The 27,426-nt window shown below is 48.3% G+C and overlaps 1 protein-coding gene across 2 annotated transcripts in view; it reads left to right on the forward strand.

Moving 5' to 3' along the window:
- KCNIP3 (potassium voltage-gated channel interacting protein 3) overlaps positions 1-27,426 on the forward strand; it is a 50,546-nt gene that overhangs the window by 15,213 nt on the left and 7,907 nt on the right. Inside the window, exons 1-4 of one of the 2 annotated variants that reach the window (XM_087969877.1) lie at positions 11,994-12,295; positions 20,621-20,745; positions 25,307-25,376; positions 26,933-27,003. In XM_087969877.1, coding sequence (XP_087826003.1) covers positions 12,193-12,295; positions 20,621-20,745; positions 25,307-25,376; positions 26,933-27,003 — 369 coding nt within the window. In that variant the 5' untranslated portion in view covers positions 11,994-12,192. Of the gene's footprint in view, positions 1-11,993; positions 12,296-20,620; positions 20,746-25,306; positions 25,377-26,932; positions 27,004-27,426 lie in introns of those variants that run through there. The other variant, XM_087969878.1, reaches the window with a different exon arrangement.

The following is a 27,426-nucleotide window of genomic DNA, read 5'->3' on the forward strand; positions in this document are numbered from 1 at the left end:
TTGAGCCCCACATTTCTGTTGTTAAGTGAGACATTCATTAAGTGAGTTTCGCCCCATCTTAGGACCTTTCTTGTCAGAGGTATTAAATGTGCCCTTGCAGTTCTTCCATTAGTAAGAGGAGCAGGCCGAGGGAACACGAGAGACAGAGCTCAGGATATGTGCAAGGACCGCCCCCTCCTGATCCGAGAGCACGGAGAGTGGAGAGAAGGCAAGAACAGCGCAGACTGACCCAACCACTCGGGAGGAGATCGCCCCGCCCCTCTTCACGAGGCACACCTGGGGACCGAGACTTAAGGAGGCGCTGTGGGGAGGGGCATTTGTCGGGAACAAATGCTGAACTCCTGGAGTGTTGAGTGCCAAAGTTCGGACTTTCCTGGATTCCTTGCATTCTTTCTGGATTTCTTGCTTTGCAGCTGTGGTGCTCACAACGTTGGGCTGGACTATTTGCAGCCAGAGCCTGCTTGAAGTTTGTGTTTGTGTGTGTGTGTGTGTGTGTGTCATCACTTTGCTCTGGGACTTGCCAGAAACACGGGAGCGTTTGGAGAAATTTAGAGCAATAAAGGGGTGGTTTGAACTGCCCGCTGCCCATGCCGTGCCCTTGGTCATCACACCCCCTCCACCCCCATCCCTGCTTCCCCCCCCATCTGCAAAGCCAGAAGGGTTGAGGGGTGCTGCTTTAAAGGCTGGTAACCTCAGGGCCACCCCAATTTTAAAAAAGTTAAGTTATAAACATACCAGACATCAATAGGGCCACATACATTAAAATGACGCAGGGTTTACTGTCAGGTGTGAAAGATCAAGTTCACACATGAAGGTCCATACAGCTGATTTATTGCTAAAAGCCTGCGTACAGGAACCTTCTCAACCAATGGTCAGCGCCTGGTGTGAGTCGATAAAGGTCTTTGGAGTTCAAGGAAGGTTGGACTTCGTGTTCTGACCCAAACCTTGTTCCAAGTAAACAAACGCCAAACAGAGATAAAAGCAAAACCTCTTTCATGCTTCTCTGTGAATTCCGTTCATTCACAGTAAAACGCTATTAAAAACTAATTGTCCCAGATAAGAACAAGCCTTGCCAAGGTGGTGCAAGGCTGCCAAGAACACTACATAAAGTTGCCAAGAAATATTCCAAACAAAAAGTCTTCAAACACAAAGCAAGATAGTCTGAACTTCCACAAGGCTTGAAGTGCAAGAACTTCCTTGCTTCCTGCAAAGAATCCTGGTCTCTCAGGCTGGCTTTTATCCCTTAAGGGAGGGGCCATTACCTTACGGCCTTACTCCCGAGTTGCCCATGCTGCTGCAGCTTCTCTTTCCTTCGAGCACTGGGCACAGGCTCCTCGGGGATCTCTTCCTCACTGCTGCCAGCCTCCACAACCTCTGAAGGCAGCACCCCACTGCCCTGATGGTCCTGGCCCCATCCCTCCATCATCTGCAGGCCCCTCATCTGAGTCCTCGCTCTCCAAAACCTCAGCCGTCTGCACCTGCTGCTGGCGAACCCAACACTTAGTCAGCTTGAGGCTATGTACGGATTCTAAACATCCCTCTTTTCACTCCCCCCCCAGATTCTGCCATCATTACTCCTACGGTTATATTTGCACCACTATGGCTGTTTCTTTTATTTTTTTTAAATTTTTGACTCACCCAGGGTTCTGACCCACACCCTTTCCCAACAAATCAAACACAATCCAGAGGGAACAGAAACCTTGTAATGCTTTTGCAAAATAATTAGCTGTGATAAGCAGAAGCCTTGCCAAACTGTGCGAGACTTGCCAAAATATAACAGACAAGACATAATTTGCAATACAAGAATCTTCAAATGCAAACTCAGGATACTGGAATGTCCACGAGGCTGAGTTTCAAAACGTCTTTGCTTCCTGCAAAGCATGTTCACTTCACAGCAGGCTTTTATCGTCTTGAAGGAGGGGCCATTCCCTTGCAGCCTTACTCCCGAGTCGCCTGTGCTGCTGCAGCCTCTCTTTCCTACGAGCAATCCTGCGTGCACGCGCACTTGGCACAGGCTCCTCGGGAACCTCCTCATCGCTGCTGCCGGCCCCCACAGTCTCTGAAGGCAGCCCCCCACTCCCTGATGGTCCTGGCCCCTCATCCGAGTCCTCGCTCTCCTCAGCCATCCGCACCTGCTGCCGGCTAACCACAACGCCCAGAGACAGTCGTGGTACGGCAGCAAACTATCGTGATTAATCTCCTGGCCGTGCACCTTCGCATCCTCGCATGCCAACCTGCTTTTATTTCTATGGGGGAAAATGCGTGGCGTAGATCATGTGCAGCTGTCTTGCCTTTCATTGTCCCCACCTGAAAACTCCTGGTCCTCCGGAAGGGTCCGAATTGCAATTCTGATAACCAGCCAAGCACAAATCAAGACATCCTTCAGTTGAACTCCGGGGAAAGGGAGGGAAGAGGTTGCCAAAAGAAAAGAGGGGGGAAAAAAAGGAGAAGGGCAAGTCATGGTGAAAAGCAGAATAAACTTTTGGAGTAGGTTCAGCTAATTATCTGGATTGTACCAATCGTTGTCTCTATTTTTCTTTTTTTTAATGTCCCATACGGTGGCCAGTAAATTATCTCCTCCTGGCTTCCTCTTGGAGCCGTTTTTTTTTCTGAAGGGCAAGGAAATTTGGCACGGACGCCTCTGGGCCGAGATGAAAACTCTGTGTGCAAAGATAGGGATGTTTTGATCCTAAAATCAGAATACAGGTAAGTCCTCGGCTTAGGACCACAACTGAGCCCGACATTTCTGTGGTTAAGTTATTGTTATTTGTTAAGTGAGTGTCCTGCCCTTGTTGGAGTCTGATTCGAGGGGGAGATGGACCAGCTGACAGGGAGTGGTGGCTATGGAGGAAACGGGGGAAGGGCACAGTCCGGCTGGGCATTCAGAGGAAAGGCCCTCCCCCTCTGCATCCTAGGGCAAGCAGGGAGGAACGGAGAAGGGAGCAACATGGGTTATGGGGGAGAAAAAGGCCTCGATTCCCTTCATTAGTTGCAGCTGGGAGAACAGGATATATAAGTGGGGCGTTTGCACACAGCACCTTGCTGGAAACAAAGCGCGCATTACCTTTGTCGAGGCTTATCTGGGTTTTGGCATCCTCCCAACTGGGGGTGCTTCATTATCCTTTGAAAGTCTGCAATTTGTCATCCTGGCCTGTCGTGTTAATTGCTTCGGTGTGGTTTGTGTTTTTTTAAAAAAATTTCTAATTATCTTTACTTTGGGTTCGGACTGCATTTACCCCTTTCATAGACTGTTTTTGGAAGAGTTTGATATCCAGCCGAGGATAATTGGACACTGGGACACAAGTTGGGGGCATTAAAGGAAATTTATTCGACTTTTGTGACTTTGTTATTTTTGTGTCACGCCCCTTTGGGTCATCACAGTGAGCTTTGAAGGTCACAAAAGGGGACCCCATGAGACACAGCAACAGTCAGAAATATGAACCAGTTAACCAGCACCTGAATTTTGATCAACTGATTCCTGCAAAGGTCGTAACTGTGAAAAACGGTCATAAGTCCCGTTTTTCAGGGCCGTTGTAACTCTGAACCATCACTAAATGAATTGTTGTAAGTCCAGGATGTCCTGCAGGCTGTTACCATGACAAAGGGTGGGTCCTTCTTGTTCCCAAAATAGAGGTTTCAAGGCTGAAGCGTGGGGCAGGAGAGAAAAAAAATGTGAATTTTGGCTGCATGATGAATAGAGCTTGGGTTTGGTGCACAATAGTCAGGGGATTCTCCTTTGAGTGGGGAAACACTTTCATGCATCCCTGGAGGCTTTCAAGAAGAGACTGGACTGCCACCTGTCAGAAATGGTGTAGAATCTCCTTCTTGGCCGGGGGGTTGGACTAGATGACCTACAGGGTCCCTTCCAACTCTGGGAATCTGTTAAAAAGAAAAACCTTTGGCTAACCAGCCTCAGCTCACCTGTTTTCCTTCCCATCCCTCTTACTGGGTGGTGGGAGGTGAGCAAAGAGCAAACACTGTAGATAGATAATGTCCCCACAGCTTCCGTGGTTTAAGTCAAACATTTTTTTGTGTTCCTTTGGGCTAATCAATTGAACGTCAATTCGTGGCTTCAGCATAAACATCAGGAACCGGAAATAAGGAGCAATTTTTCTGAGAATGAGAACTATCAACCAGAAGTTGCCTTCAGAAGTTGTGGGAGCTTCATCCCTGGAGGCTTTCAAGAAGAGACCGGACTGCCATCTGTCAGGAATGGTGTAGGGGTCTCCTGCTTGGGCGGGGGGTTGGACTAGATGACCTACAAGGTCCCTTCCAACTCCATCATTCTGCTAATCTAACCAGGAATGAGATTTATTTATATAATTTACTGCTTCCTCCAACTCCAATGGATTCCACTTCCAACCCCATTTTCACTGCAAATGCAGCATTAAAGGTGTGTGTGTGGGGGGTTATGGAAAACATTTGCCTTTGGAACAACCTAAGTTGTTATACTATCAGATGCCCATTTGCTATTGTTTATGACTGCTGCAAATTACGTGTATTTCTTGGCCGTTGGCAGAACGATGACACAGTATTTCATTTCTCAAGCTGTAGCGTTGTTGAGCTTCCAGAATGTGCCAGGCACTTAAACGGTAATTGTCAACCTTTTCACCCTTCTTGCTGGATCTTCTTTCAGGTGGGGGGTGGGTGGGCAGGACGCTTAGAGCTGGAACTGTCCCTCTTTCTTCCCACGGTTTGGGTGGAATCTCCAGCTAGACTGGAGGGGGAGTCAAGAGGGGCAGCAGTTTAGAATCATTGCACTGCAGGGAATATCCCAGGCTGGGCTTCCAGCAGAGGAATGCAGTCAGTCTGGTGAGATTCTTGTAGCTGTTGACTAGCAATAAAACTACAAGAAGTCCTCAACTTAAAAACGATTCGCTTAGTGATCAACGTTGCAATGGCGTTGGAAAAAAAAAAAGTCAGCAAACAGTTCAGACCCCGGAAATCATCATTGTTGGGTTGTTTAAGGCAGGGTCCCAACCACGGTCTGCGGACGTCGTCCGAACAACTCCTACCGGGCGCCTTGTGCACCGCCATCTTTTTCATGAAAATGCTTCCGGTGAGCTTTTCCGGTAGAAAGCTCACCGGAAGCACGTTTCATCAAAAAGATGGCGGCCTTTCGGTGAGCTTTTCGGGAAAGCTCACCGGAGCACATTTTCATCAAAAGATGGCGCAGCGCTCGTGAGCTTTTCCGGTTATTTCACCCAGAAAAGCTCACGAGCGCTGCCGCCATTTTTTTATGAACGTGCTCGTGAGGTCACCGAAGCACTTTTTCATCAAAAGATGGCGGCGCCCAGCTGATGCCGGTCCGGGCCCGGCCAAAAGGTTGGGGATCACTGGTTTAAGGTGCGATGGTGCTGGCCAACTTCCCAGCTACTGTTTATTTGCTTCCTTATCAGTGGGAGCAGCTGCTTCCTTGTCCAAAATGAATAATTCTGGACTTCCACCAGAGCAGCCACAGGTGTAAGTGAGCTTTAGAACAGCATCCAGGACAGATTACCTGTTCAATCAACTATTGATCTCTGGTGGTTGCATTTGACTGGCAGCTTTGATATCTGGTGAGCCATTCAGAATGTCCTGGATGGACTGTGAGCTTGGTGCGTTTCTGGCAGGCGTTTCATGAACAAACTAGGTAACATCATCAGTGCTAGAAGGGAGTGGGTTTTGTGAAGAAGAGAAGCGGGAAGGGGAAGAGGAGGAGGAAGAGGAGGGGGATGGATGGATTGTGGGATCCTTGGTACTTTCTGAGCTTGGTGGGTTTTTTTGTAGACCTTTCATTAACAAACTAGGTAACATCATCAGTGCTAGAAGGGAGTGGATTTTGTGAAGAAGGGGAAGGGGAGGAGGAGGAGGAGGAGAGAAGGAGGAGGAGGAGGAGGAGGAGGAAGAGGAGGAGGACTATGGGGTTCTTGGTGCTCTCTTATGTTGGTGTTTTCCTTGCCTCGGTGCTAGTAAGGGAGTGGGGTTCCGTCTCCATTTATATTCCATGCAGGGCTGTCTTACCTTGGCCTTGAAGCCTGGCGGACTTCAACTCCCAGAATTCCCCAGCCAGCTTTGCTGGCTGGGAATCTGGGAGTGAAGTCCGCCAGGCTTCAAGGTCTCCATTTATATTCTCATGGTTTGCCCTGTAAAGTGGATGAGAGAGGTTCTTTGGTTTACCTTGTTTGACAGTTCCTTGATTGTGGTATTGTTGAACGTCTTGATTGTTGGTCTGATGTCACTCTTGGTGCCAATCTCTGCTCATGGGGGATGTTGATTGCTGGTAAAGAGGTGTTTCGTCCTTTTTGTTTTCCCCTTTGGCTTGTGGATTGTTCCTTTTGCACAGTGTGTAGCTGTTCTTGATGCCTGTGTGTCTGTTGATGGCCAGAGGGCCAAGCTTCTCAGGATGTCCCAGTTCAGCCCCTTGCTTGCATGCCTAAAAAAAACTCAGAGACACACACTAGCCAACATGCCTGGGTAGCTTGTTAGATTGGGTTTGTGTGTGTGTGTGTGAGTGAGTGAGTGTGAGTGTGTGTGTGTGGCTTTGCTGCTTTGAGGTTGATCTGTTTTATTGAGTGGCTGTCATCCTGAGATAATTGCTGGCTCTGTGGCTTTGGACCAGGATAGATGCGATATCCCATTCAGATACCCTGTGTGTGTAGACGATGTGTATTTGTGTATCAATGATTCCATGACCTCTGTAAATGCAGACACTAAAAAAAAAGATATAAAAAACTTTCGTGAGATGATAAACCAGATAATAAATAAATAAAACTCATAGTTAACCTTACATTGGGGATCTCGGCCTCAAGGCATGGACTCAACAGAAGAAACATGGGGATCTTCCCCAACCTGGCTAAGTTTTCTTCTGCTGGTTAATGACCACAAGAAAGTTATATTCGAATCTGTGGGTGTTTCCCACCACATCTTATCCATCAGGTTTGTCGCTCTCCGAGGAAAAAATGTGGAACCTCACCACTGGATTAGATTTATGTTTTGGAGGAAAGACACAACTGTGTTGTCTTCGCCCACCTCCAGCGAAGGCCTGTTGGGTCCACCCTCCAACCCTCCACATTCCTTGTTCTCCTTCTAACATTTTGCCGGAAGAGATCTCGATTACCAAGACAGAAGCCTTTGTTTTTGGACCCTGGCCCAAATGAAACCTTTGGGGAGATGCTTCTAGCAAAGCAGGCCAGCAAAGCAGCCAAAGCAACGCCAGATCACCCAGTGGCATCCATTAAACCAACGGCTAATGCACCCAGGGTGTCAAGAAGGCAGCTTGGCAGCTTTTTATGCCTTTAAACCTCTTTAATATTTTACACGGAGAGAAACAGGGATCAATGTCTTCCCTGCACAGGAATGTTTTTCTTTTTAAAGGAAATTTTTATTTGAACGACAAACATAGACAAACACAGAATTCCTCAGCCAGCTTTGCTTAGTCTTTGCAAGTCTTAAAGTGGCCAAGGTTGGAGACCCCTACAATGGACAATACCTGATGCAAAAGGTAACTCTGAAGGAGGGAGGGCGTGAGAAGCATTTCGGAAGGTGCCCAAAGGTTTTTTCTGAAGGTAAAAGGAGAAGAAAGGAGAAATACTTTCCGACTTGCAATATCCTTTTAATGTATGATAAAGGCAAAATTAAGTCCTTATAGTTGTGCTTCTTGTCTAGACTACCCGGAAGGGCTAACAGGTATTGGGGGCTGAGAGAGACTGACTGGCCTGATGTCACCCAGCCAGTTTTCAGGCTTAAGGTGGGACTAGAACTCACAAACTGCCAATTTCTAATCAGGTGCCTTTCTCCACTAGACCAAAACTGGTTTGTTTGCATGCATCTCATGTGCTCTTCACTGACTGCATACACTTGTGCACATTGGATGGATAGATTAGCAGAGTTGGAAGGGACCTTGTAGGTCATCTAGTCCATCCCCCCACCCAAGCAGGAAACCCTACCCTATTTCCGGCAGATGGCAGTCCAGTCTCTTCTTGAAAGCCTCCAGGGATGGAGCTGCCACAACTTCTGAGGGCAAACTGTTTTTTGTTTGTTGAAACGTTTCGTTTCCTGCGTGGATATCCAGTGGAACTACCTGCCACATGATTTTCTATTAAGTGAGGGTTTCTCCTTTCTTGGAAGGAAATGCTTTATGCCCCTCTTCCAATGAATTGGTTTCACGGCGGCTCCTCTCCTCACATGTCTTGTCCTTTTTCCGGGGCGGGTGAGGTTAAGAAGACAAGCTTGTCTGTCAGCCATTCAGCACTTAAAATGAATAATTAAAAAACCACCGCATAATAGAAATAGATCAGGGAGCATAAACTCGCTAAGCCACAGGACACGCAGAAACATTCGCGTTGCTCTCTGCAAGGAGTGATGGAGCTTTTTAAAAATCACTTCCTGATGAAGGCAAAATCCCGAAATTGTGGTGATCCATCTGCAAAAATGACAGAGAGTGCTATTGTTCAATTTTGTCTTTCTTTTATTATTATTATTATTTTGCTTTTATACCTCGGGTTACATGCTGTGCTTTGAAAACACAATCAGCTCACAATCCAACATGGCTGAATTTTTTTCAAAGATGCCCAGGCAGCCAGTGGTCCTTTGGATGCAAATGATGGAAGCTGACGTCTCAAACCTCCGGAAGGAAGCAGGTTGGGGAAGGTGATGAAGATGTGGAAATAAAAGATTACAGATTAGCAGAGTTGGAAGGGATCCTGTAGGTCATCTAGTCCAACCCCCCATCCAAACAGGAGACCCTACACCATTCCTGACAGATGGCAGTCCAGTCTCTTCTTGAAAGCTTCCAGGGATGAAGCTCCCACAACTTCTGAAGGCAACTTCTGTTCCATTGAATATAGAATACAAGAGTTGGAAGGGACCTGGTAGGTCATCTATTCCAACCCCTGTCTAAGCAGACCCTACACCATTTCTGACAGATGGTAGTTCAGTCTCTTCTTGAAAGCTTCCAGGGATAGAATAGAATACTTTATTGGCCAAGTGTGATTGGACACACAAGGAATTTGTCTTGGTGTAAATAATCTCACTATACATAAAGAAAAGGTACATTCGTTAAGAATCAAGAATCATAACGTACAACCCTTAATGATAGTCATAGGGTACAATAAGCAATCAAATCATACTGGGAAACAGTCAAATAGGATATTGGAATATAGAATAGAATAGAATAGAATAGAATAGAATAGAATAGAATAGAATAGAATTCTTTATTGGCCAAGTGTGATTGGACACACAAGGAATTTGTCTTGGTGCAAATGCTCTCAGTATACATAAAAAAGAAAAGATACATTCGTCAAGAATCAAGAATCATAACGTACAATACTTAATAATAATCCTAGGGTACAATCAACAATCAAATCATACTCTGAAACAGTCAATATAAATCGTAAGGATACAAGCAACAAAGTTACAGTGATACAGTCACAAGTGGGAGGAGATGGGCGATAAGGAGTGATGAGAAGATTAACAGTAATAGTAGTGCAGACTTTGTAATAGTTGGACAGCGTTGAGGGAATTATTTGTTTAGCAGAGGGATGGTGTTTGGGAAAAAACTGTCCTTGTGTCTAGTTGTTCTGGTGTGCAGGGCTCTATAGTGTCGTTTTGAGGGAAGGAGTTGAAACAGTTTATGTCCGGGATGTGAGGGGTCTGTAAATGTTTTCACAGCCCTCTTTTTGACTCGTGCAGTATACAGGTCCTTGATGGAAGGCAGGTTGGTAGTAATTGTTTTTTCTGCAGTCCTAATTATCCTCTGGAGTCTGTCCTATTGGGTTGCAGAACCAAACCAGACAGTGATAGAGATGCAGATGACAGACTCAATGATTCTTCCATAGAACTGGATCAGCAGCTCCTTGGGCAGTTTGAGCTTTCTGAGTTGGTGCAGAAAGAACCTTCTTTGTTGTGCTTTTTTGATGACGTTTTTGATGTTAGGTGTCCATTTTAGGTCATGTGATATAGTAGAACCTAGAAATTTGAAGGTCTCTACTGTTGATACGGTCTTGTCTAGTATTGTAAGAGGTGGTCGTATGGGAGGGTTTCTCCTAAAGTCTACCACCATTACTACACCATGGTTTTGAGTCTGTTCAGTTCCAGATTGTTCCGGTTACGCCACGAGGCAAGTTGTACAACCTCCTGTCTGTGTGCAGATTCATCGCTGTCTCGAATGACACCAATGGATGAAGGCAACTTCGGTTCCATCGGTGGGTTGGATGGGAGAATCTGTCGTGGCAAAATGGGGAATAACACAATCACAGAGTTGGAAGGGACCTTGGAGGTCTTCTAGTCCAGCCCCCTGCCCTATATCATATCAGACAAATGTTTGCCCAGTCTCTTCCCGAAAGCCTCCAGTGACGAAGCAGCCACAACTTCTGATGGAAAACTGTTCCACTGGTTGATTGTCTTCACTGTTAAGAAGTTTCTCCTTCATTCCAGGTTGCTTCTTGCCTGGATTAGTTTCCATCCATGGTTTTTTTTTTCTTGCCTTCTGGTGCTTTGGAAAATAGGTGGACCCCCTCTTCTTTGTTGACAGCCCCTCAAACATTGGCAGACGGCTCTCATGCCTTCCCCAGTCCCTCTTTTCATTAGACTGGAGGTACCCAATTCCTGAAAACGTGTTCTTCCTATGCTTTAGCCCCCAGCTCTCGTTTAACCATCCTTGTTACTCTTCACCCTTTTTTTTTTTTAATAATATGGCGACCAAAAGGGGAAGTTCTTTCCAAGGGTGCAGAACTGGCCATTGCAGAGGGCTATTTTATTTTATTTTTATATTGCCCACAATTTCGAAGCAATTCCTCTCCAATTCCTCTCCACTCCAAAGCTGCCTCAATGAAGGGGCCATTTCTTACTAAATCAAGCCTGTGAGCCTTGCCGGGGCTGGAGGTCGGGGGGCGGGGGGAAAGGCATTTTAAAAACCCCGCCCCAAACTTTTCCACAAGGATATTCCCCCCTAACTCGCACCCTGAGCCGTTTTTCATGTTCTCGCCGTGATGGGAACTAAGATGCAGCCTGTCCATTCAGGGAAAAGCACTCTGCACATGCTCAGGGGTGCTGGCTTTTCACAATTGGAAAAAAAGAAAAGAAAAAAACAACAGAAATGTTTGGTGTTGAAATGCGATCTTTGAGGAGAAGCGGGTGGCCTTTGTCCTACAAGCAGCCAAATAATGACCTGGAGACCTCTAGATTAACCAACTTAATTTCTCTCTCTCTCTCTCTCTCTCTCTCTCTCTCTCTCTCGCACACACACACACACACACACACAAAGTTTGAGCGTGTGTCACCTCTGCTCTGCTCTGCTCTGCTCTTCCAGAGGCTGCACTTGAGGTCGGGATGTGGCTGGACCACACAGCGTCGTCGCCATGGCAACCCCTGGCCTCCTGCATCCCGGATGGCTGTGCCAGGACAGAGAGGAGAAGCTCCCAGCCTCCTCCTCCTCCTCTTCCTCCTCCTCCCTCCCCCTCTGGGTGGGGGCTGATTATTTGATAGCCGCCCTTGCAACCAATGGCATTGCAGCCAGCCGGGGATGCCAACCGCTATCAGGCGACTCGGACTCCGGCGGCGGCGGCGGCGGCGGTGCATTGCAGGGCGTCCGGAGGATCTCGGGGTGACCCCTGCAGGCTCCTGAGCCGGACCTGGCAGGCAGGCAGGCGGGAGGTGGCGGCGGCGGCGGCGGCGGCGGCGGCGGCGGCGGCTTCTGGCTGGACCTTGGAGACGAGTTTGAAGCCATGGCATCGCTTGGGAAGAAGGCAGAGTCGCTCCGCCGCCGGGATCTGGCTGGCTTCCTTCTCTCGCCGGCCGAACTTTCTCCTCCTCCCAAGTTTTGAAAAGTTTTGCCGGCTGGCTTCCGCCTCGCCTCTTGTGTCCTTCATGAGCCCAGAAGGAGCGGACCCGCTCGCCCCCGCCTTCTCTCCTCCTCTTCCTCCTCCTCCTCTTCCTCGCCTGCGCCCACTTCTGCCCCGGGGCCAAACTTGAAGGGGAGGGCTGGGGGGGAGGCGAGCCTTGCCCGGCAGCCTCTCCAAAGGACAATAGGACTGGAAGATGTGAGCCGGCGGGGCTCCGGGCACTCGGCTGCTGGCAACCGGAGCGCCCTCCTTGGCACCTGGGCCCCCTCGCCTTCCCAGGAAGGGAGCTGGGCTGGCCCCGGCAAGGGGGGGGCGACTCGCATGCCCCCAGCGCTGCCCTGCGCCCATCGCAGGACACCGGAGGCTGGCCATGGCGATCCAGGGCATGGAGCTTTGCGCCGTGGCGGTGGTCATTATCCTCTTCATCGCCGTCCTCAAACAGTTCGGCATCCTGGAACCCATGTCCATGGAAGGTAACGTGGGAATGCGCCTCTAACGCCTTGGGTTGGGCCGTTTGTCCAGCGCGGCTGGCATGACTTTCCCCACCTCTCTCTCTCCCTCCTCTCCCTCCTCCTTCCTTCCTTCCTCCCTCCCTCTCTCTCTCTCCCCCATCTCTCTCTTTCCTCTCCTTCTCCTCCCTCCTCCCCTCTGCCTCTCTTCCTTCTCTCTTCCTCTTCCCTCTCCTCCTTCTGCCACTCCCCATCTCTCCTCTCTTCCTCCCTCTCCGTCTCTTTCCCCCCTCCTCTCCCCCTCCCCACTCTTTCCCCCATCTCTCTCTCTTCCTCTTCCTCTCTCTCTCTCCCTTTCTTTCTCTCCTCCCTCCTTCCTTCTCTCTTTTCCCTTCTCTCTCTCCCCTCCCTCTCTCTCTCTCTCCTTCTCCCCATCTCTCTCTCTCTCTCCTCCTTCCTCTTCCTCTTCCTCTCTCCCTTTCTCTCTCTCTCCCTCCCTCCCCCTCTCTTTCCCCATCTCTGTCTCTCTCTTCCTCTTCCTCCCCCTCTCCCCCTCTCTCTGTGTGTGTTCCTTTCTTTCTCTCCCCCTCCTTCTTCCTCTTCCTCTCTTTCCAAACTTCTTTGATTCCCTTGGTGCTGAACGCGAGCCTTCGGTTCTTTCAAGGCCATCATCCCTTTTCCTCTCCGCTTCCCTTTTCCTCTCCGACTTCCCTACTCTGTCCAAACTGGCACCAAACAGGAGGCCGGCCTCTCCTTTCCTTGACCGCTGCCCTCTTCTTCTCTCTCCTGGCCTCTGGGGAAACCTTCTGAGATTTCTGTCTCTTCCGGTTGCCTAAGAGCAAATGGTGGCCAACCTCCCCCTGAAACCGACACCAAGCGGTTTGCATTGCACAGAACTCTCCCTTGGAAGCCCAAATGAAGGGCGTTCTGGGTTTGGCCTTCAGAGAAGGGCAGGCTGGTTGGCCCTGTTTGCTGTGCCAGGAGAACATAGCAGAATAACAGAGTTGGAAGGCAGCCTGGAGGTCATCTAGTCCAACCCCCCCCCCCCACTCAAGCCGGAGATCCTAGACCATTTTCAACAAATGTTTGCCCAGTCCCTTTTTAAAAGCCTCTGGTGTTGGAGCACCCACATCTTAGACCTTGTTAACCAATCATGGATTGATTGATTGATTCCTCCATTACAAACCCTTATTTCCACTTCCCTCCAAGAGCTCAGGGTGGCACACATACCACGTTCCTCTCCAATCTTTCCCCACAGCTAAAGGGTAACTTGGGCTGAGAGATTTGAGCATCCATGGTGACTGCCGGCCTCTCTAGATGGGCCCTGAAGTCCAGCCAACTCGGACGAGGTCAAGCAGGTGGGGCCCTGGGTGGCTGGGAAGGGAACGCACGGTTGAAATCAGCTCAAGAGTTCCACGAAAGAGGACATGGGCCAAACATGGGCATTCGGGGCTGTCACAGAGGGGCTGTAAAAACCTGGGTCACTCCTAGGTGGCAGCAACCCTCAGCTCCTGGCTGCCACCTAATGATCACCTGGGTTTTTGCAGCCCAAATATTTTAGGATGAAAGTAGCTTCCATTTCTAGAGGCCAAATTAAGACAGTTGTTCCCTGACTCCTTCCTTCGTTCCCAGGAGGTTTGTCATCTTCTACCCAACTTAAATATGAAGATTCCCGTCCGCCTCTTGGGCTGTTGTTTGAATAGCATAACAGAGTCAGAAGGGGCCTTCAAGGTCTGCTAGTCCAACCCTCTACTTGAGCAGGAGTTCCTTTACTATTCTGGACAAATGGTTGTTAAAACCCTCCAGTGATAGAGCACCCAATAACTTCGGAAGTCCGGCCGTTGGACAGGTCATTGTTCTCATTGACATGAAATTCCTCCTTAGTTCCAGGTTCCCGCCTTGATATCGTTTCCACCTATTGCTTCTTGGCCACAATACTTAAACAATACTTGCTTATTGCCATCGTCTTGGCTACGTTTTGCCAGGAAAGTCAACTTTGTAGTTTTCCAAGAACACTTAGAAGACCGGGAGCACTTTTTAAAGAAAAGGTGACAAGCTGCAAAATGTTCTCTTCTATCACAGCTGCCAGTTTTCCATTTAAGATATTCTCGTTACTCTGATCTTATAAAAAAAAAATAGTCAGATGGAATCAGGAATTGGGAAATGGGCAAGGGAAACTTGCACAGACAATACATGGTCTTTGATAGGACTCCTGGTTGGAAAATTGCCCACCCCATTTTCTCCCACAAAAAAAGAAACACAGACGCAGAAAGAAATTAAATTGATACAGGATGTGGAGAGGCGAAGGGAGGTAAGGAGGAGCTAAAAAAAAAATATGCCATCCTTTTCTTAAAAGTTTTAGAAACTTGGGGGGGACTGAACAGGGCAGCGGCTTTAAAGTAAACCAGAAATGGTTTTAAAAATAGCTTTCCCATTCTAGACTACATTGTGATCCCAAATGATCTGAAATAAAAAGAGCCAGGAAGAATTTGCTGACTTGATTTAGCACAGTTGCAAAAAAGGTTATTGGAGACAGGGCCGGGCATCAATCCTTCTTTAAAACGACTTCAGACCACCTCGATATCGATTGTTTTCAGCTTTTAAGTACCTCCAGTTCCATTCCCTGCAGGGCATCCCTTAATCTGAACATAATTGTGAAGCTCCAGAGTTTAATTGTTTATCTGCCAAAGCATGATGTCATAGGTAAAACAAAGTTTCAGAACTTGGCAAAGGAGGTAGGTTATGGAACTGAACGCAGGAAAATAAGTAGCATCTCTGCTCATGCAAAAATAAAGAGGAATAAATTAAAAAAATATATCTCTTCCTGACCACCCCAAACCAGGGCGAATCTGGAATCCCTCCTTGCTTTTCCGGAAATTTTTTCAGAATTCCGCCAAATAGTTGGCAGTTCCTGTGATAGGTGGCTGTTGATCAGAGTTAGAGGACTTACCAAAGAAAGGAGATTCAAGCCAGAATTCAGATACGTAGACCAGTACAGAAAGGAACTCTGGACTTCTGCAAATGCATATATGGAGAACTACATGCCAAGAATGGTTTCGTTGGTTTCCCTGCACACTGCAGTTGGTTGGAGACATGATCTTGGCAGTCTAGTCTAGTGAAAAGAAGAACTAGGGGTGACATGATAGCAATGTTCCAATATTTAAGGGCCTGCCCCAAAGAAGAGGGAGTCAAGCTATTGTCCAAAGCACCCGAAGGAAGGACAAGAAACAACGGATGGAAACTCATCAAGGAGAGAAGCAACTTGCCTGCAGAAGTTGTGGGGGCTCCATCACTGGACGTTTTTAAGAAGAGACTGGACAGCCACTTGTCTGAAATGGTATAGGGTCTCCTGTTTGAGCAGAGGGCTGGACTAGAAGACCTCCAAGGTCCCTTCCAATTCTGTTCTTCTGTAATTCTGTTATATGCTTACGTTTCCAGAATTTTTTCTCTGCTATTGTTTGGACCATTTCATTTCATTTTTTTATGAAAAGGTGTAGCATTACAGAATAACCCTGTTATGATTCTGCAAATGATTTGTGGACAACCACCTGCCAAGGATGGTTTAATTGGTTTTTTCCTGCACATTGTGAGATGGTTGAAGAGGTGATTTTAGTGGTGCCTTCCAATCCATCATTTGATGCATTTAATTCTCTCTCTCTCTGTGTGTGTGATGTGTTTATATGGAGGAAAAGGCCTGAAAAATATGTTTCTGCTTCTTTCCTGTTGCTAACATTAAAAAAAATAAAGAATATTCAGAAAACTAGATCCAAAGGTGAGCTAAATTCAAGTGCCTCGCCTACATGCTTTTCTTTAAGTTCTCTTTCCTTAAACTCGTGTTTTTCCAGATATCTTGGATTTATATGCTCAGGCCTAGTCAATAGGACAATTGAAGCTGCAGCCCAAGGAATCTGGAGAGCTGCTGTAGATATTCTGCAAAAAGATGAATGCTGTTTTGCTTCTTTGCATTGATATTACTTGTTCTTCAATGTAAGATTTAGCTCAGATTAACTCTTTAATTAATCTCAGATTAAGCTCAGACAGAGGAAGCCTACGCTGAATTTACAGGGAGGGAAATCCCAAGTAATATGCCTTATTGTCAATAGAGGGATAACAAACATGGAAAGAATCATGATTTTATTTTGTTTTTGTTTTTTAAATAGTTCTAAGACAGGGGTCTTCATACTTGACAGCTTTAAGACTTGTGGACTCCCAGAATTCCCCCTCCAGTCATGTTAGCTCAGGAATTCTGGGAGTTGAAGCCCACAAAATCTTCAAGTTGCCAAGTTTGGAGACCCTTGTTCTAAGAAGAATTTGGGCAGCCATTTGTCCAGAATGGTATAGGGTTGATGCAGGGGGCTGAAGACCTCAAAGGTCCCTTCCAACTCTTTTATTCTGTTTTCTGTTGTATCTTTAGTTTCCAGAATTTTTTCTCTGCTATTGTTAGGACCATATCTTTTTTTTTCTTCTTTTAATGGAAAGATGTATAATTGGTAGTGGGACACCGAATGCTAAAAAGTCTCTGGATTATCTCCATCTTTTCCAGCAAGTGGAGGCTGGAGACCATCTTGGTCTCTCTTGTGGATGGTCTGCGGTGGGGCTTGGCGGTGACATTGCACCCTTCCTGGTTCTGTTGGATCAACCACCAAAACCTTTGGGAACTCCCTGGGAGCGTTCAGAATTCAGTCCCCCCTTTTGCAGAGATTATCCAAATCTCTCCTTAGAGGTGGGCCAAGGGATCCGTTGATCCCCTCCTGGTTAGACTTTTGGAGAGCCATAAAGACTGGGCTGTTTTCTCAGGCCCTTGGCCAAGAGCTAGTAAGCCCAGCTGGAGGATCAAAAGACGTACGTTATTTATATCCACCTGAGTTTATACAGTGTTCTGTTGCTATAATTTAATTCTGTTATTGTACAGGGTTAATGTATTGCGAGCTGCTGCCCAGAGTTGTGGGAGCTAAATGGGCTGCCATATAAATGGTTAGAAAAAGAAAGAAACACCGCCCTCAACCCCTCTGGCACAATGCCGTGGCAGGGAATCGGTAACCCTTATGGGAGCTTAGCGCTCGATGATAAAATACCAGCCCAAGAGGGGAAACTTGCTTGCTGGAACCTTCAATCAAAACCACCCAAAGAGGCTTCAAGGATGGCCGTATTTTTCCCCTTTGTCTCTTCATTGGCACCCTGGGAAAAGCCCTGCCTGGCACAGCAGGAGGGCAGGAAGGAGGGGAGGAGGAGAGAAAGAGAAAAGGGAAGAAGACAAGGAAAGACAGGGGAAGGAGGGAGGAAAGAGTGACAGAAAGAAGAGATGGAGGAAGGAAGGAAGAGGGAAGGAGGAAGGAAAGAGAGAGACAGATGGAAGGAAAGAGAGTTGCAGGGAATGAGGGAGGGAGGGAGGGGAGGAAGGAAAAAAGGAAGAAAGGAAGGAAAAGAAAGTTACAGGAAGGGAGGGAAGGAAGGAAGGAGAGTTCCAAGGAGGAAGGGAAAGAAGGAAGGAAAAAGGAAGGAAGGAGTGTTGCAAGGAGGGAGGGAAAGAAGGATGGAAGGGGAGTTGCAAGGAGGAAGGGAGGGAAGGAAGGAAGGAAAAAAAGGAAGAAAGGAAGGAAAGAAAGTTACAGGAAGGGAGGGAAGGAAGGAAGGAGAGTTGCAAGGAGGAAGGGAAAGAAGGAAGGAAAAAAGGAAGGAAGGAGTGTTGCAAGGAGGGAGGGAAGGAAGGAAGGAAGGAAGGAAGGAAGGAGAGTTGCAAGGAGGAAGGGAGGGAAGGAAGGAAGGAAAAAAGGAAGAAAGGAAAGAAAGAAAGTTACAGGAAGGGAGGGAAGGAAGGAAGGAAGGAAGGAAAGAAGGAAAAAAGTTGTAGGGAGGTAGGGAGGAAAGGAAGGAAGGAAGGAAGGAAGGAGAAATAGAAAGAGGGAGGGAGGGGAAGGAGAAAAAGCAAAGAGGAGAGAATTCCCCACCCCTAGAGAAGCTGGGGAGCACCTGGGACCCCCAGAATCCTGCCAAGTCAGCCTTTCTCGTCCAAAGCTCAGGTGGGCCTGGCTGGGTTCTTGGACGCTGCTCAGCCCAAGATGAAAAGAAGCTCATCGCTGCTGTGTCATGCCTTGCTCTGCCCTTGCCCAGAAGCCGACAATCTTGTTTGGGGAAAGTAATGATAATAATAATTTAAAAAAGAACCCCAACGGTCATAAATCCGTCAAACCGAGATTGCCTTAAGGTGAGGAAAAGCACAGCGGTGAATCTGGGAGGCCAAACGAGATTGGGGGGTGGGGGGGCGGGCTTAGCCTGGATGGGGTAGAAAAAGTTAGCACCCAGCCCTCTCCTAGAAGAATGAAATGTTCCAGGAAATATTAAAAAAGGGCAGAATATTATATTCCCCTAAAGGGAGAAATGGAGAAACGTGTTCTTGGAGGCAGAAAGCAGCCTCCACCTTTCTTAATAGCCCTCGGCAGAGGTCAGCTCTTAAGAGATAAAAAGGCTTATTGAAAGAAGGATCTAGGTAGCTCTATTCATAGGCCAAGTTCCCTGCAGCAAGGTCTGAACAAAGATAGGATTAGCCCTCAGCTACAATAGGAATTGCCCAACAAGCCCCTTCATTGCCTCAGCAGTCCAAACTTCAACCAAACTTAGCTCAGGCAAACTTGACCCCTACATGGCCCCGTGGGAGTCTGACAACAGCCAATAGAATAGAATGTTCTTGCACAGGAACAGGAAGCTCAAGTGCAAAGCCCAAGAGAAGGTATTAAAAAAAAATCCTCTCACTCTCCACTCCATGTGGTCAGCTGCCCAGGACCTCAAACCCATGTGGTTCTGCGTCATCATTAAACCATCTTTTCCAATCGGCCTCCATGTTTCCAGCGTCTTCCTCCCGGCTTGGAACGGAACCAAATGGATATTTCTTCCCACAATGGCATTAAGATGTTTCTGCTGAGTCAGGACGGGAAGGTCCTTTCTCGGCCCAACATCTGGCTTGCAGGTCGGTGTATTTGACCGATCTCTTCCGCCAGCATCCAATACCTCAAACCACAAGATCCTGGACGGAGCAAAGGAACCCGGGGTCAGCGTGGTTGGTTGCAACGGAGAGATTTTTGTGTGTGCTGAAGTTACATTCTGTGACTCTTCAAAGAATAAGGGAATGCCTCGTGTCATGGCAGCCATTGTTGTGGTTCGCTGGCAGCAGGTGCGGACGGCTGAGGTCTCGGAGAGCGAGGACTCAGATGAGGGACCTGCGTAGGATGCAGGGATGGGGCCACGGCCATCAGGGACTGGAGTGCTGCCTTCGGAGATTGTGGAGGCTGGTAGCAATGATGAAGAGCACCCCGAGGAGCCTGTGCCAAGTGTGTGTGCAAGCAGGGCTGCTCGAAGGAAAGAGCAGCTGCAGCAGCCCGGGCAACTCGGGAGTAAGGCTGCAAGGTAATGGCCCCTCCCTTAAAGGATAAAAGTCAGCCTGAGAGACCGGGATTCTTTGCAGGAAGCAAAGAAGTTCTTGCACTTCAAGCCTTATGGAAATTCGGACCATCTTGGTTTGTGTTTGGAGACTTTTTGTGTTGGAATTATTGCTTAGTAACTTTATCTAGTGTTCTTGGCAGCCTTGCAGCACCTTGGCAAGGCTCTTTCTTATCGGAGCTACTTGGTTTGAAGCCGCCTTTTACCTGAGAAGGAATGGGATTCGTAAAGAAACATGATTGTGCTGTTACCTTTGTCTTGTGTTTGCTTCCTTGGAACCAGGTTTGGGGTCAGAACAGCTGTCGATTATCCAGTGTTTCCCAGATGGCTTGGGACTCCTGGGCCCAGAGTCCCCAGCCAGCCCATTTGAACGTGCCCTTTCACCTTGAGGGCAATACCAGCGGCAGAAACTTCAGTCACCTAGTTACTATCTTTGAAAACATTTATGGAATGCACTTTCGGTTTTCCAAGCTGCCGCACTGCTCTTTCAAATCCCCTTTCCCCCCTCCCTTTCTAATGGCAACTCTAAAAGACCATAGAAATATTTTATTCTTTTAGGGGGGGAGGGGCTCCCCACAGTTGGTTCTTGTCTTTCCTTTAACAACGGTGGAGAATAAAGGCCACTTTCCCCCGGAAAAACCCTTTGACTGCTCTCACGTCTTCTTTTATTTAAGCTAAGAAAATACTCCGTTCTTTGGGTGGGGTCTGAATGGGGTTTAGCCTCCAAGCCCCTTCACCATCTTCATTGCTCTTCTCTGCGCTCTTTCTAGGTCTTCTGCATTGGGGTTGTAAGTCGAGGATTACCAGTATGGTAGTCCTTAACTTACGACGACAATTGTGGGCAAACATTTATGTTGCTGAGTGAGAAAGTTGTTAAGTGGGCGTAAATGTTGCCATTTTGGTTTCTTTTTACAGACAATGGCGACAGCGAGTTGGAGCTTTCAGCCATGCGACATCAACCCGAAGGACTGGACCAGCTCCAACTTCTAACCAAATTCACCAAAAAGGAACTTCAGTCCCTCTATAGAGGCTTCAAGAACGTGAGTAGTTCCTTATCCACCTGTTTCTTCTTCCCTTCCCTTCCCTTCTGTTCTTCCTTTCTTTCCTTTCCTTTCCTTTCCTTTCCTTTCCTTTCCTTTCCTTTCCTTCCCTTCCTTTCCTTTCCTTTCCTTTCCTTTCCTTTCCTTTCCTTCTTCCTTTCCTTTCCTTTCCTTTCCTTTCCTTCCCTTCCTTTCCTTCCTTCCTTCCTTCCTTTCCCTTCCTTCCTTCCTTTCCTTTCCCTTTCCTTCCTTCCTTTCCTTCCTTTTCCTTTCCTTTCCTTTCCTTTCCTTCCTTTCCCTTTCCTTTCCTTTCCTTTCCTTTCCTTTCCTTTTCCTTTCCTTTCCTTTCCTTTCCTTTCCTTTCCTTTCCTTCCTTTCCTTTCCTTTCCTTCCTTCCTTTCCTTTCCTTTCCTTTCCTTTTCCTTTTCCTTCCTTCCTTTCCTTTCCTTTCCTTTCCTTTCCTTTCCTTTCCTTTTCCCTTCCTTCCTTCCTTCCTTTCCCTTTCCTTTCCTTTCCTTTCCTTTCTTTTCCTTCCTTCCTTTCCTTTCTTTCCTTTCCTTTCCTTTCCTTTCCTTTCCTTCCTTCCTTTCCTTCCTCCCTTCCCTTCCTTTCTCCTTTCCTTTCCTTTCCTTTCCTTTCCTTTTCCTTTCCTTTCCTTTCCTTCCTTCCTCTTTCCTTCTTCCTTCCTTTCCTTTCCTTTTCCTTTCCTTTCCTTTCCTTTCCTTTCCTTTCCTTTCCTTCCCTTCCTTTCCCTTTCCTTTCCTTTCCTTTCCTTTCCTTCCTTTCCTTTCCTTCCCTTCCTTTCCTTCCCTTCCTTTCCTTTCCTTTTTCCCTTCCTTCTTCCTTCCTTCCTTCCCTTCTTCCCCTTCCCTTCCTTCCTTTTTTCCTTTCCTTTCCCCTTTTCCCTTTCCTTTCCTTTCCTTTCTCTTTCCTTTCCTTCCTTCCTTTCCCTTCCTTCCTTCCTTCCCTTCCTTTCCTTTCCTTTCCTTTCCTTTCTTTCCTTTCCTTCCCTTCCTTTCCTTTCCTTTTCCTTTCCTTCCCTTCCTTCCTTCCTTCCTTCCTTCCTTTCCCTTCCCTTCCTTTCCTTTCCTTTCCTTTCCTTTCCTTTCCTTTCTTTCCTTTCCTTTCCTTTCCTTTTTGAATCCCACCCCTGGGTGTGTATATGTGCCTGTGGGTGGATGGACAGACGCCTGTACAGACTAGCAACCATTTGCAAATCCTGCAGTTCTGTCTCAGGCCTCCAGCCTCTCTCCGCAGGTTCTCCAGCCTTTCATCCTGTGGATGTGAATGTCAAGAGGCGGAATAATGTCCAGGTTCCAAGGAATATGTCCCCAGAATAAAAACCCAAGGCATCCATTTTCCATCAAAGTCCATTTATTAGGAACATATCAAACTGGCAAGGTGTGATGGTCGGGAGTGTAACACAAACGTAACAAAATCCAAAACGTAAATAAATGTCCTTTAATGCCTCCAACTTGGCCCCACTGCTCAATAATTCTCAGTTGGAGATGAAACGTACTCAAAAATAGTCTTCAGAAGAAAGCCATACAGTCCGAACTTAATGAGTAGATAGAGGTGAAATAAAAAAACCAAAACAAACTACAGTGAAGGAATTTCCACAATGGACCAGGATAAGTAATTACTTCAAGGAGGTAACAAGGCACTTTCTGTTGGAAGGATGCCAACCAAGATAACTTCAGACCAAAATAAAACACACTTTGCTTCTGGCAACGCTGTGTTTTAACCGTCTCTCTTATATACTATTCCCCCCAGCTGCAGCCAATGAGGGGGATCATGGCCGCTTCCTCTCCCGTAAGCCATGTTGCTCCTTTCTCCATTACTCCCTGCATATCCTAGGATGCAGAGGGGATGGGCCTGTGTCTTCCTCTGACTGTCCAGCCGGCCTCTGCCTTCTCCAGCCTCCTCCACAACCTCCGGAGCCACACCTCCACTCCCTGTCGGCTGTTCCTTCTCTCCCTCAGAGTCCAACTCTAACAAGGGCATGACACAAGGTCTTGGTGCAATTCCAACTCTGGCCAGACTATGGAATGATATCCAATAAAAGCCAAAGTTTGAAACTTCCCCCCGTAGTCACCCTCTCCAATCAGCTCACTGTCCATCAGTCCGATGACTCCAAACTCCACCTTCCACCCGCTGCAGCAGGCACCTTCTCATTTCCCACAGGAAGGAATGCCAACTAGGCCTAACATTCGGCCTTATCTCTACAACCCCTCCCTTCCTGCTGCTAGAATGTGGCGACCCTGAAGCACCGTTAAATTCCTTTGCAGAAACCTTAAAGCAAGCTAAAAGAAGAATAGACAAAGGCTACAATAAAAATGGCTGCACATCAGGGCTGGGATGCTACCAGTTTGCCCCAGTTCGGTCGAACCGGTAGCTAATTTTTATCATTTTTAATGGCCGGTTCGGTGAACAGTAAATCCCACCACTGGCTGGCCCCTCCCAGCCCGCCCAGCCCCTCCCAGAGTCCCATGCGGCCTCCCCTGCATGGAGGCCTCCAGAGGCCTTTCTGGCCTCAGAGGGCCTTCCAGAGGGCCACCGGCCCAGAGCCCCTTTCCGAATGCCTCAGGGCCCCTTCCGGCCTCCAGAGGGCCTTTTCCGGCCTGCAGGGCTTCCGGCCTCCAGGGCCCCTGGAGAGGGCCTTTCCCTCCAGAGGGCCCATTCCGGCCTCAGAGGGCCTATTTCCGGCCTCCAGAGGGCCTATTTCCGGCCTCCAGAGGGCCTATTTCCGGCCTCCAGAGAGGCCCACTTCCGGCCTCCAGAGGGCCTATTTCCGGCCTCCAGAGGGCCTCTGGAGCCCGGGGAGACCATTTCACCCTCCCGGAGGCTCAAGCAAACCCTCCAGAGCCCGAGGAGGGTGAAAACAACTCCCCCCGCTGTGGTACAGGAGGCCGACGAGGCCACACCCGCCCAGCAACCGGGCAGAGAACCGGTTGCTACAATTTTTGAAGCCCACCCCTGCTACACCTAGGTCAGCTTCAGGGTCGACCGTGAACCTCATCGCGGTGTCTCCTCAAACTCTTCCCCGCAACAATCCGTAGCGTCTCCTTCCCAAACAGAAACTGTACCGTTTCCGAAAAAAACACTCAGCGAACCCGAGGTTCATTTATCTGGTCCCGCTGGCACAGAGATGGGCTGTTGACTAAGCCCGGGCAGGAAGCCAGGGGGGACTTTGCAAGAACTTCCCTCCTCCCCTCCCAGGAAAGCACCTCTGCCTTCTGCATCATGTATCTTTAATGGCTTTCCTGTAATGCTTGGTTCTTGGCAGCCGCCGTAAAATATGCCACCCAGGCTATAGTTTCTGGCTCACGTCTTGGGGGCAGCCGCAGCCCGGCTCCCCTCGGACCAACTGGCACATCCACAGCCTTCGCTTTCAGACACACCACTCCAGCTTCCAGCTGTGTCCTGAGCGTACAGAACGCAGAATCATTGAATTGCAGGAGACCCTACACCGAGGGTGTCAAACTCAATTTCATCGAGGGCCGCATCAGCGTTGTGTTGGAACTCAGGGGCCGGCTGGGTGTGGCCGGGGTGGGTGTGGCCAGCTTGACGTCCCTCGTGTTGGGTGCACCCCTCCCGGGCCCCATTTTCAGCTGCGACAGCCTCCTGCAGCGTTCTGCCAGCGAAAACGGAGCTCGGGAGGGCCAAGAAATCAATGGTGGTTTCATTTTAAGGGCATGGAATTCGTAGCGCACCTATTTTATTACCTTTCCAGCTGAAAATTGGAAGAGAATTAATCCCACATTATTGTGGGATTTCCTAGTGAACATTGGGGGCACAACGTGCATGACCCTTGTGGGCTGCAAGAAAGAGAGCCGGAGTAGCTGCCAAATGGGCCACTTCTGTTTTGAAATGACAGTAGATCAAACTCTTCCGGGCAAGTGAGGCTCTGGGAAGGAGCTCTGGTGGTCTTCAGTCGAGAAAGAAAGGGAGAAGCAGAAGAAACAGCTGAGTTGAATTTGTTCCTGCCCCTGGTGGAGACGGACTCTGAGGGAGAGGAGGAACAGCCGACAGGGGATGGAAATGTGGCTCCGGAGGATGTGAAGGAGGCTGGGGAAGGGCAGAGGCCGGCTGGGCAGTCAGAAGAGGACCCAGGCCCTTCCCTTCTCCCTCCTAGGGCACGAAGGGAGGAGAGGATAAGGGAGAGACGTGGTCTATGGGGGAGGAGAGGGCCTTGATCCTCTTCATGGGCTGCAGCTGTGACAACTGGATAAGAGGACGGACATGCGTATGGGCCAGTGCTAGAAACAAAGCATGGAAATATCTCTAGTTTATGGTTCCTCTCTGAGTTTGGCCTCCTTCCCAGTGTGTGTTATCCGTGGACGTCCTCCAACCCTTATCTTGCCTGGTTTGTGTTGCTTTTTGCCTTCTTGTGTAACTGTTTGGGTGGGAGTTTTTTTGTTTTTTGTTTTCCGTCAAAGATATCCGGAGCTTGGAAGCAAAGTGAAGGAATAAAAGGGGCTTCGCCTGTTTTCTGTGACTGTATTTGTTTTGTATCCCACCCTGGGTCGCCACATGTAACTTGTGTGTGGTTTGTCTTTAGGAATGTCCCAGTGGCCTGGTGGATGAAGAGACCTTCAAGCTCATCTATGCCCAATTTTTCCCCCAGGGAGGTGAGTCTGCCCTGCATCTCTGTCACTTTTATCCAGACTTTCTCAACTTCGGCCCCCGGATGATGAGTAGACTTCAGCTCCCAGAATTCCCCAGCCAGTTTAGAGAATGAAGAGTTCAACTCTTAACATTGAATGTAGGAGTCGGTTACGTGAATCGCTGGAGTTGTTCAGTTAGTAACACGGTTCTTCAGGGAATCTGGCTTTCTCCATCGCTTGTCAGAAGGCCCCAAGAAGTGATCACATGACCCTGGGACATTGAAACCATCATAAGCAGGGGTGGGATTCAAAAACCCCAGCAACCGGTTCTCTGCCCGGGTGCTGGGTGGGCGTGGCCACAGTGGGCGTGGCCTACCATAACTTTCTGTTTGGCCATTTTTTCGCCTTTCCCAGACTCCGGAGGCTTCCCTCGGGACTCTGGGAGGGTGAAAACGGTCTCCCCCGGGCTCCAGGGGGCCTCCAGAAGCCAGAAACAGGCCCGTTTCCAGACTTCCGGAACTTCCGGCCCATTTTTCGCCCTCCCAGAACCTCCACGCAGGCCCTGCACTTTTACCTGCATCCAAAATGGGCTACGCAGAGACCCCTGGGAGGAGCGGGATGGGGTGGGCAGTTCAACTATCGGCTCGGCGAATCGGATGTCAATTTAACATCCGGTTCTCTCCAACCGAGCTGAACCGGCTGAATCCCACCCCTGGTCATAAGTACATGCCAGTCGCCAAGAGTCCAATTTTTGATCATGTGACCAAGGCAGCAATGGTCGTACACATGAAAAGTGGTCATAAGTCACTTTTTTTCAGTGCTGTCGTAACTTTGAACTCAATGAATGGCTACCTGTAAATGAAGTCATCCTTGAGACAAGCTTGACTTCCCGTGATCTTTATGGATTCTTTCCTTGACAGCAGAACAAAAATGGCTGCCCACCATTGGTGGGTGTGGCATGGGAAGGATACTGTAAAATCTCCATTCCCTCACCACCAGAGGTGGGTATTCAGCCGGTTCTGACCAGTTCTGGAGAACAGGTAGCGGAAATTTTGAGTCATTTGGAGAACCGGCCAATCCCACCTCTGACTGGCCCCACCAACCCAGTAAATTGAGCCCCAGATGATCGGCTGGGTCTTCTTTGGTTGCCCTGCACAGGAGAATGGAGCTGGAAAGCAGGTTAGTGGGGTGGGATGGGGAGGGAAGGGAAGGGAGTTTGTGCAGTATATCCTTCCCCTGCCATGCCCACCAAGCCACGCCCACAGAACCGGTAGTAAAAAAAAATTGAATCCCACCACTGCTTCCCATCCCACTAACCTGATTTCCAGCTCCGTTCTCCTGTGCAGGGCAACCAAAGAAGACCCAGCCGATCAGCTGGGACTCAATGGGAGGCAGAGAATTTATGGGGTTGGTGGGGCCAGTCAGAGGTGGGATTGGCCAGTTCTCCGAACTACTCAACATTTCTGCTACCGGTTCTCTAGAACCGGTTCGAACCGGCTGAATACCCACCTCTGCTACAAGGGACAAAGAAGGCTCTTCAGGCTGATATATCCCATCCGTTTCTGTCTTTTCTTTTGCAGATGCCACCATGTATGCCCACTTCCTGTTCAACGCTTTCGACCTGGACCGGAGCGGGGCCATTCGATTTGAAGTAAGGTGAATTTTCTGTGTCTTGATAGGTTGGGCTTTTTCTGGGGGAACAAGGCAGTTACCCTGAAAAGAACCGAGGGCCATTGGAAATGCTTCTGTGCCCTGTGCAGGAGATCAAAGATCTGGCTGTGCTGCTAAAGCTGTGGGACCTGCTTTCTGGAACAGGGGTCTCCAAACGGAATAGAATAGAACAGAACAGAACAGAACAGAATAGAATAGAATAGAATAGAATAGAATAGAATAGAAATAGAATAGAATAGAATAGAATAGAATAGAATAGAATAGAAATAGAAACAGAAACAGAATAGAATAGAATAGATTAGAAGTAGAAATAGAATAGAAATAGAAATAGAATAGAATAGAATAGAAATAGAATAGAAATAGAATAGAATAGAATAGATTAGAAGTAGAAATAGAATAGAAA

This window comes from Notechis scutatus, chromosome 7, assembly GCF_049901735.1.
Source record: "Notechis scutatus isolate UNSWTSFEM ecotype Mainland chromosome 7, rNotScu1.2, whole genome shotgun sequence".
Classification (NCBI taxonomy): Eukaryota; Metazoa; Chordata; class Lepidosauria; order Squamata; family Elapidae; genus Notechis; species Notechis scutatus.